The sequence below is a fragment of the Carcharhinus amblyrhynchos genome, chromosome 17 (genome assembly GCF_965287045.1).
Source record: "Carcharhinus amblyrhynchos chromosome 17, sCarAmb.v2.hapA, whole genome shotgun sequence".
NCBI lineage: Eukaryota > Metazoa > Chordata > Chondrichthyes > Carcharhiniformes > Carcharhinidae > Carcharhinus > Carcharhinus amblyrhynchos.
Genome location: NC_137340.1, coordinates 6,311,968 through 6,324,911, shown reverse-complemented (window position 1 = coordinate 6,324,911; position 12,944 = coordinate 6,311,968). Strand labels below are relative to the sequence as shown.

The window sequence follows — 12,944 nt, the reverse complement described above, 5'->3', positions numbered from 1 at the left end:
TTCTTATGGTTATAAGTGGATTTCAGTGAGAAATTAAACAATAAATGTTCCATGAAAACCACAAGACAGCAGCTGCAGCTCACTTAATCGTATTGCACGCTGAGGTATGCGGACTATTTGATATAAAATGAAGCTATTGACTCGAACACGGCAGCTTAGTCATAATACAGGCCTATCTTTTCATATTGGGGCCTCGTGTGGCCAATTATGAGCTAACGGATGGGAAATGGAGTCTCGGAAATCTTCTTCCAAAATTAACTCCAGATTTGTTGTACATGACAACATCTCTGCAGCCAATGTCATTACAATTTTGAGTTGAAGTCATGATTTGACGTTAGATTACATGCGTTAAGAATGAGTCACGACCTCTATGCGGAGGCCAGCGCTCAGCACGCGCTTTCTTTTTTCCAGAGTGTTGTCAACGCTTCAGGACTTGGATTGGACCTTCCCGGCAGTGAAGACTAATCTCTGGAGCATGGCTGGAAGCAACTCTGGAGAACAATCACGGCATTCGAAGCAATTACCTTCCCTATTTCCTTTGAATACTTTATTCGTTTGGAAGGACTCAGTTCTGAACCCGGCCCAATGTTGTGTAAAAAAAAATTTACGAGAACCTGCTTGGGTTTTGCACCCAGTTACAAATCCCAGGATCTGATCTGGTCATCTTTCTCAATCTGCCCTACCACCTTTAACAGCTTGCGTACAGGTAGCTCCAGGTCTCCTTCCTCCTGCAAATTGTATCTTCTCGACAATACAGCACAGGAACTGGCCGTTCGGCCCATCGAGTCTGCGCCAGCCCTTCTGAAGAGCAATCCAGTTAGCCCCTACTTTCCTCAAGTCATAGATCATAGAAACCCTACAGTGCACAAAGAGGCCCTTCGGCCCATCGAGTCTGCACCGAACACAATCCCACCCAGGCCCTACCCCCCCGTATCCCTCCATATTACACCCACTAATCCCTCTAACCTGGACACTAAGGGGCAATTTCTTAGCACGGCCGATCAACCTAACCCGCACGTCTTTGGACTGTGGGAGGAAACCCACGCTGACACGAGGAGAATGTGCAAACTCCACGCAGACAGTGGCCCGAGCCGGGAATCGAACCCAGGACCGTGGAGCTGTGAAGCAGCAGTGCTCACCACTGTGCTACCGTGCCGCCCCAAGTCCTTTCAATTTTATTCTCCTTGGACGATTTATCCAATTCCCTTTTTGAAACGATCAAATCTGCTGCAGCCAATCAGGCAGTGCAGCCTACTCATTGCGTGGAAGGGTTTTCCTCGTGTAGCCTCAGGCCTGTATTTTATGTTGACTCTCCTCGTTCTTCTAACCAAAATACATCCCTTCACACTTCCCTGCCTTGATTTCATTCTGCCCATTCCACCAGCCGCTCTGTGTCCTCTTGTATCACCTGTACACTCAGGTCTGGGCCATTAACATATCAGGGGCCCAGTACCAACCCCTGGAGAATCCACTGTTCCTTCTGTTGAATCCTTCCCCTCAGTATGAGAAAGAGCCAGCTGCCACAGCTCCTGTGGATATCCTCCAACTGTCCTTTCTGTTTCAGAGGCAGAAATTTAAGAACATAAGAAATAGGAGCAGGAGTAGGCCATCTAGCCCTTCGAGCCTGCCCCGCCATTCAACAAGATCATGGCTGGTCTGAAGTGGGTCAGTTCCACTTTCCCGCCCTCTCCCCATAACCCTTAATTCCCTTGTCTAAACTTGAGTTGGGAGAGTGAAAATTAGTGCTGTTTGATTGGGCATGAGGTGGAGTCTCATGTGATGAAACCAGCCATCCAATCCTCCCTTCCGATATCCAGGTTCAAATCCCACCAAGGCAGATGGTGAAATTTGAATTCAGTAAAAATCTAAGTCTAACAGTGATCATGAAACCATTGTTGTAAAAACCCATCTGGTTCACTCATGTCCTTTTAGGGGAGGAAATCTGCCATCCTTTCCCGGTCTGGCCTACATGTGACTCCAGACCCACAGCAATGTGATTGACTCCTACATGTCCGCAGGGATGGGTAATATTGGCCCAGTCACAACGCCTATGAACAAATTAAAAAATATCTAATTACGAGGCTGACTTCCCTGTTGCCAGTGGGGCAGCTACACCAGCTCAGCGCCAAGTCTTCGATCGACACTTCTCTTCCAGCGTTCCTTCCCTGCTCCAAGCCCAACATCGGTGAATTTGACTGCCCAACTTGTAAAAACTGGAGCTTGAGTAGCGACAGCTGTCAAAAGGGACCTCAGCACAGTCCCGTGCCAGCAAAAGGTGGCTGGATCCCTGAGCTATTAACTCTGATAGACCGAACAAAAGCTGCGACCTTTTGTGCACCTCTGAGACTGAAGGTCGTGGGTTCAGATCCCTCCCCCCCACCCTGCACCCCCACTCCGCACAGCGCCTTGATTGACACACAGTTGCGGTACTGGGCTATCCTTTCGGGGAAGTGTGAAAGATGCTATGGTGTTGTTTGAAGGAGGACTTCACCTCCTGAGCAGTGCTTCTCCCTTGTCCCATTCAGACTGAGTGTGTTCCTTGTGTGTGACACCTCGCCATGTGTGCTTGGCCGACTTAACTGCGATTCCAGATCCCGCTCGGTGGTAAAGCGCTCTGAGATAACCCGAGGGTGGATGAGACCACCTTCAATTCAGTTCAAAATGAATACAGTTTTCAGTTAACATTTGCTGAATCTGGTTGCCACTTGTTCAGACGGGGGAAGCCAGCTTATCCAGGGCCTTTTCCTAACCTCACAGTCCAAACCCCAGCTCAACCACCCAACCCTGTACTCACTGACCTACTTTAGCTCCAGTTTCTCCCTGATCTCTCCCCTTTCTACCTGCATTGCCCCTTCCAACCCTGAGTCCCTCCAGCTCTTCCCATCACTTGCCGTTGGTGGCTGTGTCTTCAGCGATGAAGACCCCAAGCTCTGGAATTGCCTCCATTTTCCTCCTCTCTTGCCCCCTTGTACCTTAGAATCTACTGCTTTTTGACTAAACTTTCAAACAATTTTTATAATATCTTCTTATGTGCTGATTTCCACGTTGGGATGTTTTAATGAATGGTGCTATGTAAATGCAGGTTGCTGATTTGGTACATCCTCACCTTTATTGTGTTTGTCCCCAGTTGCATTCTGTACTTGATGGGCCGAATGGCCTCCTTACAGTGACTTATGTTCTCTATTTGTAAATCGCCGCTTAAATCTCGCAGATCCAAGTGTTTAGTTTGTCCTTCCTAGATTTTCCTGAACTCCATTCCCTCCAGCTATTGGGTAAAATGCACAAATTTCCCACACTGAATGTTGGCTGGTTTCTTCAGCAAGGCTGGGTTTGCTGGGTTGAAAGAATTGGCTGTTGTAAGCACGCTTTTGTAAATGCAACCTTCTGAAATCTTTAGAGGTCTTTTTCTCAACACTGTTACTTGTAAGAACATAAGAACATAAGAAATAGGAGCAGGAGTAGGCCAACTAGCCCTTCGAGCCTGCCCTGCCATTCAATAAGATCATGGCTGATCTGTCGTGGCTCAGTTCCACATTCCTGCCCTCTCCCCATAACCCTTAATCCCCTCGCTTATCAAAAACCCATCAACCCGCATCTTAAAAATATTTAGCGAGGCAGCCTCCACCACTTCAGCGGGCAGAGAATTCCAGAGATTCACCACCCTCCTCAACTCCGTTCTAAACCGCCCCCCCCTTTATCTTGAGGCTGTGCCCCCTAGTCCTACTATCCTTTCTGAGCGGGAAGAGTCTCTCCACGTCTATCCTATCCATCCCATTCATCATCTTATATGTCTCAATGAGATCTCCCCTCATTCTTCTAAACTCTAACGAGTACAAGCCTAGTTTATTCAGCCTCTCCTCATAGCTCAACCCCCTCAACTCCGGCATCAGCCTAGTAAACTTCCTCTGCACTCCCTCCGCTGCCTCACAGCGCCAGGGACCCGGGTTCAATTCTGGCCTTGGGTGACTATCTGTGCGGAGTCTGCACGTTCTCCCCGTGTCTACGTGGGTTTCGTCTGGGTGCTCCAGTTTCCTCCCACTGTCCAAAGACGTGCAGGTTGGATGGATTGGCCGTGCTAAATTGCCCCTTGGCATCAGAGGGACTGGCAAGGTAAATACATTGGGGATAGGGTAGGGGTGGGATTGCTGTTGGGCGAAATGACCTCCTGCACTTTTGGGTTCTATAATTCTGGGTTCTTGGGTTGATTGCTGAACCCAGTCTGGTATCCCGTCATCAATTAAGTGATTTTAGATGAGGCCAAATCAATTAAAATTAAACAACAGCTAGTGTGAAAAGCCTGTGAACTTATTCTGAGTATGAGCATTGAGTTCTCTTATCGTGTGTTGCTACTTCAGTAGGTTAGACATGAGCCCCCCCACCCCCCTCACATAGCCTCCCGTCACTTTGCCTGTATTTGTGAGTACTGAGATTGACTAGTCCATTATGACAATTCAGAGACAAGAGTGTTTGCGTTTGTGCGATGCCATGGGACATCCAGCAAAGTACTTTTCACATGTGATTGCTGTTGTAACGTAGGGAAACCTAACAGCCAGTTAGCGCACAGCAAGCTCCCACAAACAGCAGTCCGGCGACAGCCTGTTTGAGGGTATGGGATGAGGAGTTTAAAGGGAAAAGGGTGCAGGACTGAGCTTAGAGCATTCACAGGCGGTTTGGGCATTGATTAAAACAGTGGCAGGGCTGAGGGAGTTCAGCCCTCAGAGAGACCGGGGACCCCCATGGTTATTCTGGGGCGAGGAAGGTCCAGGGAAAATTTAATGGAGGTGTTCGAAATCGTGCAGTAGAGTAAAGTGGCGGGGGAGGGGTCGGTAACCATAAGGGAGAGTTTGAAGATAATAGGTTGAAGCGTGAGGGAGGAGCGGGGAAATATTTTTTACAGCGTGGGGCAAATTTTCCCATCCGGCCTAGTACGGGAATCAGAGCGGGTCGGGGGCGGACCATGGAAAGGTCTGCTGACCTCGGGTGGGATTTCCTGGTGTTGGGGGACAAGCTTGGCTGGAAAATCCTGCCCAGTAGTTGTTGCGATCAAGATTGCGTCACCTGGTAAAAAACCTTCCGTGCCCGTTGGGCACCGCAGGGGCTGAGGTGCATTGTAGACCCCGACAATCACATTTTGATTTGACGTGTCTTAAGTTTCCTTTGTACTTTTTGTTTCTCTTCGGGCCGTTCCCCCTCCTCTTGCCCCCTTTTTCTTTGTCTGAATGTAATTTAAGGGGCTAGCATGGTTATGAAGGGCTGAATGGCCTCTATCTGCGCTGTATGATTCTACAATGAAGGCGTTCAACACTTGACACACACAATAGAGGGCAATCAGCCATCCACTTAGCCTAGGCTGATGGTAAATAGTTTCAGATTAAGAGAGGATATTCGCAAACAGCGCTAATAATAAAATGGTGCCTGTGAAATGTGGTGCTATTTCGGGACTGCCGAATCCCAGAATTATCGTGTGTTATTACTCTAACCACTGGCATAACGAGACAGGATGTCTGATCCCAGAAGGGAGGCTGGTTGCAAACTGGTCTGAGCTGTTTGTCCTTGGTATGTTTTGGGTCTGTGAGAAGGGTTCTGGAAGGAGTATAAGAACTGAAGGAATGGGTTCATGTTCCAGTGATGCTAAATTGGATTATTGTTTGCAGTAATGAAGAAGTTGTTTTGCTGGCATTCTGAAACCCAATAGTTAAAGAGTATATTTATGTCAGGCTCCAGATTGGCCCTTTGTTAAGCTTGCTGCAGTATTTGTTTTACACGTCCTGTTATTTAAGCAGGGTTTTATACACAGCAGTATCAATGAGGGGATATTGCGCATTAGCCCAGTAAATTTCTTGTGATTTAATTTTGCGGATTAAGACAGCAATTGAAAAGGGCGGCTTGTAATTCTTGCACCATCTCACCCTGACTTCTCCAAAAAAAAAGGCAGCGTAATTAGCAAAAGTGTTTGACATTCGTTCTGTCCCTGTAGTTGCTGGTGTCAGTGGTACACTAGGAGGAGAGTGCCTTGTTCATTCACAAACCTCAACCTGCTTCTGTACATTTCGCAATCGTCTGTTTTCCCATTCGGAGTTGCAGGTGTTTGTGTTTAGTTTTTTTTTCTCTCTCGTGCCTTGGGAGCGAGTTCTCCCCGAGTCAGCAATCCAGCAGGCTGGGTTACAAAGCAGAGGGACTACACTCTCCTCATAAAAACAGAGTGGGTGTGGGAGCGAGGGATGGAGGGAGGGAGGCAAAGTGAGTGTGGGATGGAGGGAGGGAGGCAGAGTGAGCGAGGGAGGGAGGCAAAGTGAGCGAGGGATGGAAGGAGGGAGGCAGAGTGTGTGACGGATGGAGGCAGAGTGAGCGAGGGATGGAGGGAGGGAGGCAAAGTGAGCGAGGGATGGAGGGAGGGAGGCAAAGTGAGTGTGGGATGGAGGGAGGGAGGCAGAGTGAGCGAGGGAGGGAGGCAAAGTGAGCGAGGGATGGAGGGAGGGAGGCAAAGTGAGTGAGGGATGGAGGCAGTGTGAGTGAGGGAGGGATGGAGGGAGGGAGGCAGAATGAGCGAGGGATGGAGGGACGGGGCAGAGTGAGTGGGAGATGGAGGGAGGGAGGCAGAGCGAGCGAGGGATGGCGGGAGGGAGGCAGAATGAGCGAGAGATGGAGGGACGGGGAAGAGTGAGCAAGGGATGGAGGGAGAGGGTAGAGTGAGCAAGGGATGGAGGGAGAGGGTAGAGTGAACAAGGGATGGAGGGAAGGGGCAGAGTGGATGTGGGAAAGAGGGAGGGAGAGAGGCAGGTGGAGTGGATGTGGGAGGGAGGGAGAGAGGGAGGCGGAGTGGATGTGGGAGGGAGGCGGAGTGGATGTGGGAGAGAGGCGGAGTGGATGTGGGAGGGAGAGAGGCGGAGTGGATGTGGGAGGGAGGGAGGCGGAGTGGATGTGGAGGGAGGGAGGCGGAGTGGATGTGGAGGGAGGGCTGGCGAGAGGGTGTCAGTTGTCTTGCTGGTGATTTTGGGGCAGTAATGGGCCTCCTGCCTCCTGCTCCCGTGTCCCTGTCCACAGGGGGCTCGCAGGCAGGTGCAATCCCGCAGTGTGTGTTGTCCCAGATACCCTGGGTGGGTGGGGATCGCGTGGGCGGCTACTTGTTTATTGTTAGTTTCACAAAGACCAATACATCTCAAAATATAAATACATATAAAATCAGCCAGGAGCCAGTGAGGAGGGCGAGAACCGCATTAATATCCAATTTCTGCAAAAAAGTGCGAGTCAGCAATTCCATGGAGTGCCACATTGTGTGTATATGTGTGTGTGTCTTTGTCTGTCTTTATGTATGTGTGTGTGTTTGTGTATATGTGTGTGTTTGTACATGTATGTGCGCTTGTGTATGAGAATCTGTATATGTGAGTGTGAATGTGTATATGAGTGTCTGTGCATGTGTATATGTATACATGTGTATGTGTCTCTGGTGTGTGCCTGTGTGTGTATGTGTCTCTGTGTGTGTCTGTCTCTGTGTCTGTGTGTGTGTGTATGCTTGTGTGTGTGTGTGTCTCTGTGTGTGTGTGTCTCTGTGTGTGTGTGTCTCTGTGTGTGTGTGTCTCTGTGTGTGTGTGTGTGTCTGTGTGTGTGTGTGTCTGTGTGTGTGTGTGTCTGTGTGTGTGTGTCTGTGTGTGTGTGTCTGTGTGTGTGTGTCTGTGTGTGTGTGTCTGTGTGTGTGTGTCTGTGTGTGTGTGTCTGTGTGTGTGTGTCTGTGTGTGTGTGTGTGTGTCTCTGTGTGTGTGTGTCTCTGTCTGTGTCTGTGTCTCTGTCTGTGTCTGTGTGTCTGTCTGTGTGTGTGTGTGTGTGCGTGTGTGTGTGTGTGTGTGTGTGGGGTGAGGGGGGTGGGGTGGGTTTTCTCCAGCAGCCGATTGCCTTTTCCGATTGCCAGCTCTCTGAGAGCAGTAACTCTGATCATTAGTTGCTGTGGACGGGGTGGGTTAGGCTGACAGCGAATAGCCCGTCAGCACTTACAGCTCTAACAGTGCTCAGTTTCCACGCTGGGCAGTCCCATCTCACCGGAGAGTGTGCCTTTACTGTGGTGTTTTTGTTTTGTGGGTGATCTGCTCTGATGGTCCCTTTCTGAGCAGAGGCAGGATCGAGAGGAGCTGGTGGCCGGGCAGCAGGCGAGTGGCAGTGTGCTAGAGTGTGTCGGGCATGAGGCTGGCAGAGAGGGTGCAGAGTGCCGAGTGCTGCTGCTGCTGCTGTGCTGATGTCTCAGGCTCTTAGACCCAGGGTGAAGCAAGCAGAATGGGTAACAATGTGCTTTCTCTCTCCGAACACCTTTATCCTGTGCTTTCTTTTTGTGTATATTTTCCATTGAAATAGTCACCCAGTCAGGACGATGTAAGGAATTCGTTGTGCGGCGAGAGTGTTACGTGACTCACGTAATCTTTATACTCAGGCAGTCAGCTGACCCAGTACATTCCACACTCGTTTCAAACAAACTAAATTAAGAAATACCAGTGCACAGTTCATGATGTAGTGAAATGGTCAGCATTTCATAGGCATGTCACATAGAACTGGTACCGTGTTTCTTCACTGCATTGTCAGCGCGCGCGTCCCTGTCGGTCGGGGGGGGGGGGGCGCGCGTCTCTGTCGGTCGGGGGGGCGCGTGTCTCTGTCGGTCGGGGGGGCGCGCGCGTCTCTGTCGGTCGGGGGGGCGCGCGCGTCTCTGTCGGTCGGGGGGGCGCGCGCGTCTCTGTCGGTCGGGGGGGGCGCGCGCGTCTCTGTCGGTCGGGGGGGCGCGCGCGTCTCTGTCGGTCGGGGGGGCGCGCGCGTCTCTGTCGGTCGGGGGGGGCGCGCGCGTCTCTGTCGGTCGGGGGGGGCGCGCGCGTCTCTGTCGGTCGGGGGGGGCGCGCGCGTCTCTGTCGGTCGGGGGGGCGCGCGCGTCTCTGTCGGTCGGGGGGGCGCGCGCGTCTCTGTCGGTCGGGGGGGGCGCGCGCGTCTCTGTCGGTCGGGGGGGCGCGCGCGTCTCTGTCGGTCGGGGGGGCGCGCGCGTCTCTGTCGGTCGGGGGGGCGCGCGCGTCTCTGTCGGTCGGGGGGGGCGCGCGTCCCTGTCGGTCGGGGGGGGGGCGCGCGCGTCCCTGTCGGTCGGGGGGGGGGGCGCGCGCGTCCCTGTCGGTCGGGGGGGGGGCGCGCGCGTCCCTGTCGGTCGGGGGGGGGGCGCGCGCGTCTCTGTCGGTCGGGGGGGCGCGCGCGTCTCTGCCGGCCGGTGGGGGGGGGGGGGCGCGCGTCTCTGTCGGTCGGGGGGGGGGGTGGGGCGCGCGCGTCCCTGTGGGTCAGTGCGTGCACACGCTGATCCTGGTCCTGGTGTGTCCGTGTGCGTGCTGAGTGGGGCAGTGACTTCACATGTGCTGTAGTTGGAACAGAATGTCATCACTCTTCAACAATGCTATAAAAAATATTCCAAATCCAAACCATTTTTGGACATTCTTAACTGAGCTGCAGTTTGTGTAATATTTCTGAATGAGCTCAAATTGAATCATTTCCTCTGTCAGTGCTATTTAAAGGTTACTTTTACATTTGTTATGAACGTTTTAAATAATCAGCAACATGAGGAGCCTTTGCTAATGAACAGGGTAATGTTTCGAAAGCAGCCTTTCACAACAAAGCCTAATTGATTAAAGACTAATATGTCACTAGTATGTTTTGGCTACAAACTCAAACCCAGTTAATAAACAGCATGTAAACTGTCCCAGGACACTCCCGCAGATGGTAAATACTCCAAAGGGCAGGATAAAGCTCACTTCACTGTTACATGTTTGTTTTATTCTCGATGGAAGTATAAATACAAGCTAAATGACACTTGTTTAAAAAAAAATTCCAACACCGCATTAAGGTTGATTTGGTTTATTTTGCTGCTACTTCAATGACTCTTTTGATTTGGAGACAGTTTCTCGAGTACCGTTGCTCCTGAGAGTTTGTGTCTGAACCCTGTCATTATATCAGTCGTCAGTTACTGAACGAGTGTACGGTAATTAAGTGGAAATTGTTACTTATGTTGTGTTGCTTTTGAAATCCCAGCTGCTTTTTATAACAGGATATGGAAGGCAGCGTGAATTTAGTTTTGGAGTTGTCGTGTATCTGCCTGTTGTTACACCCTCTTCCCCCTTTTCAAATCCATCGAAATCAGCAGATAATTGGTCTGATTTCACACTCAGTCAAAGTTAGCCGCCGAGATCTCTACTGTTCAGGCTGAGTTGCCACTGATCAGATGGAAACCCCACAATACCAGTTTAAAGTCCAAACAGGTTTATTTGTAGCAAAAGCTTGCAGCTTTTGCTACAAATAAACCTGTTTGGACTTTAAACTGGGATTTCTCTCTGCCTGCCCAACGCTGGCATCTCCACGTCGTGACTGCCCAAAGCGGTGATTTCAGTGGGCAGGAGGCCGTCCGATGTGGAGCTTTACACTTGCAGGCCGCTAGGTTTTAATGGCACGGTTATTAACCGCGGCTCGCTTAACGTGGCACCGACTCCGTGCACCGGGGCAGCTTTTCAACGCATCGCGTACCCGCGGCTCTCACAGTGATGAGGGCACGGCAGTTACCGCTGCACTTTTTTTGGCGGATCCGTTAGCTCAGGGTCCCGGGGTGGCTTGAACCCCCGAAATCTTGGGGTCAGGGCACAGGCCACAGAGTGAGCAAGGGTCCCAGACGGCAGAGGGATAAAACCGGCCGAAATCTCTTACTGTCGAGTGAGTCTAAAAGGTGGTGTTGCTGAGATTGAGTTTCTTCATCTAGGGAGTTTAATTCCAGGCGAAATGGCAGAACTATAAGAAGGAATTGGGTTATTACTGCGAGCGTAGCATTTTTTTTTGATGCATGTGAATTTTGAGAATTCAAGAGAAGTTTGGGGGGGGTGGTGGAAAGAAATCCTCTTTTGGAAGCCAAACAAAACGTCGATGATGTGCAAACTCTCCCTTTTGCGATGGCAGCTGGAGAAAATGTGCTTAGTGAAAGGTTTTGCAGTGAAGTTATTTATAGCGTTGAAATGTTGCAGCTGCACAGTGTGTACACACTCGCGACTTGCTGAGCTGTCGCTCGCGTTGCTCTTCCTGCGTTCTCCGAGGAATGTTGGAAGGATGGCGGAATCGCACCGGGAATGCGGGGAGGGGGGTGGGGGGGCGCCCGGCTGCTCATTTTGCGACGTGGCCAGTCGGGTGCCATCGTTGAGGAAGCTCGTTCCAAAGGCAGCTCTTCGGTGTGGGGTTGGTTGGATTGTCGTGACCGCTTCCCCCCCCCCAGCGCCCGACGGCACTCGCCATGAACTTCCGCTGGGTAATAGTCGCCCTTCCCTGGCGTTGCCGTGTTAAATCGTTCTCCGCTCTTCCGATTTCAGCTCCGAACCTCAAGGGACGGCCACGCAAGAAGAAACCCTCGGCCCAGAAGCGGGACACGCCAGCTGCCAATGGCTTGAGAGACTGCAACGAGGACTCGGATGGGAAAAGCAATGCCAAAGTAAGCCCGGTTCACTGGTTATCTCGGGCAGACTTTTTAATGTCTGGTTATTGAGTGTTGGGAGCAAGCAGCACGTTGCCAGCTTGGGGGCTGGTGGGCAGCCCCTGGGTCTCAATGGTTCATCAAATCCCATCGAGTCTGCACCGATCCCACCCGTAACCCCACATATTTACCCTGACCCTAAGGGGCAATTTATCACGGCCAATGAAATCGACCCACCCAGATTGGGACACGTTTGTGTGTTCGCGTTCCACTCTCGAGGACTGGAGCAGAGTGTCTGTGCCGATGCCCCAGCGCAGTGGGCGCTGTACCCAGAATGAAATGTTAAACCAAGGTGCTTCTGCCCGCTCTAGCGCCAGACATTACAGCGCGCCATCCAGGCTGACTCTGTCAGAGGTGCTGGCTGAGATTCTCCAGCCGTTCGCACCCCACTGCCAAATCTCCATTCTCTGCAGCGGGACTGGAGAATCCCAGCTGTGGGCGAGGCCGGAGAATTCTGTATTTTAAAGTAATTTTGCGCTCCGTTCTTGAAGTTATAGAACCAGTGCGCAGAGTGGAGCAGGTGGACCCCAGTCCATCTCCTCGCTTGCTCCAAAAACCAAATTCAACTTGAATCTAATTCCACAAGAGAAAGAAACGAAGTCCAGGCTGACAGGATAAGGCATTACACCCCATCTTGGGCTTGATCCGACATTCGATCTTAGCCAAAAGGCCAAGAAGCAGTAAGTTGCTGTATTTGGGTGACACATTAGAGCGAATCCCCTTCTCCCATCTCCAGTGGAAGGAACAGATACCATTACAACCCTTTGGGGAAGAGTGGGGAGTTACCTTCGTCCGAAATCAATATTCCCCAGATTATCAGACCATTGTCATGTGTGGGATCTTGCTGTTCACACATTATCCAAAGATATGCGGGTTTAGGTTGGTTGGCCATGGTAAAATTGCCCCCGAGTGTCCAAAAATGCTTAGGTTAGAGGGATTAGTGGGTATAATGTGTAGGGATAATGGGGGTAGGGCCTGGGTGGGATTGTGTTCGGTGCAGACTTGATGGGCCGAAGGGCCTCTTTCTACACTGTAGAGTTCTACGGTTCTATTAGTTGCTGCATTTCCTTAAAGTTTTAAAAGTTTAAAGTTTATTTATGACCGACACAAGCAGGCTTACATTAACACTGCAATGAAGTACTGTGAAAATTCCCTCGTCGCCACACCTCCGGCATCTGTTTGGGGACACTGAGGGAGAATTTAGCACGGCCAGTGCACCGAACCAACACGTCTTTCAGACTGTGGGAGGAAACCCACGCAGACACGGGGAGAATGTGCAGACTCGGCATAGACAGTGACCCGAGCTGGGAATTGAACCCGGGTCCCTGGCATTGCGAGGTCGCAGTGCTAACCACCGTGCCACCCTTCCTTGCAACAATGGCTATGCTTCCAAAGTACTTCATTGTCTGTGTGGTGCTTTGGAACA

The 12,944-nt window shown here is 51.2% G+C and overlaps 1 protein-coding gene across 3 annotated transcripts in view; it reads left to right on the top strand.

Annotated features, from left to right (window-relative positions):
* arid5b (AT-rich interaction domain 5B) overlaps nucleotides 1-12,944 on the top strand; it is a 154,172-nt gene that overhangs the window by 88,984 nt on the left and 52,244 nt on the right. For all 3 annotated transcript variants that reach the window (XM_080205419.1, XM_080205420.1, XM_080205421.1), the window contains one exon: nucleotides 11,358-11,476. In XM_080205419.1, coding sequence (XP_080061545.1) covers nucleotides 11,358-11,476 — 119 coding nt within the window. The remainder of the gene's footprint in view (nucleotides 1-11,357; nucleotides 11,477-12,944) is intronic.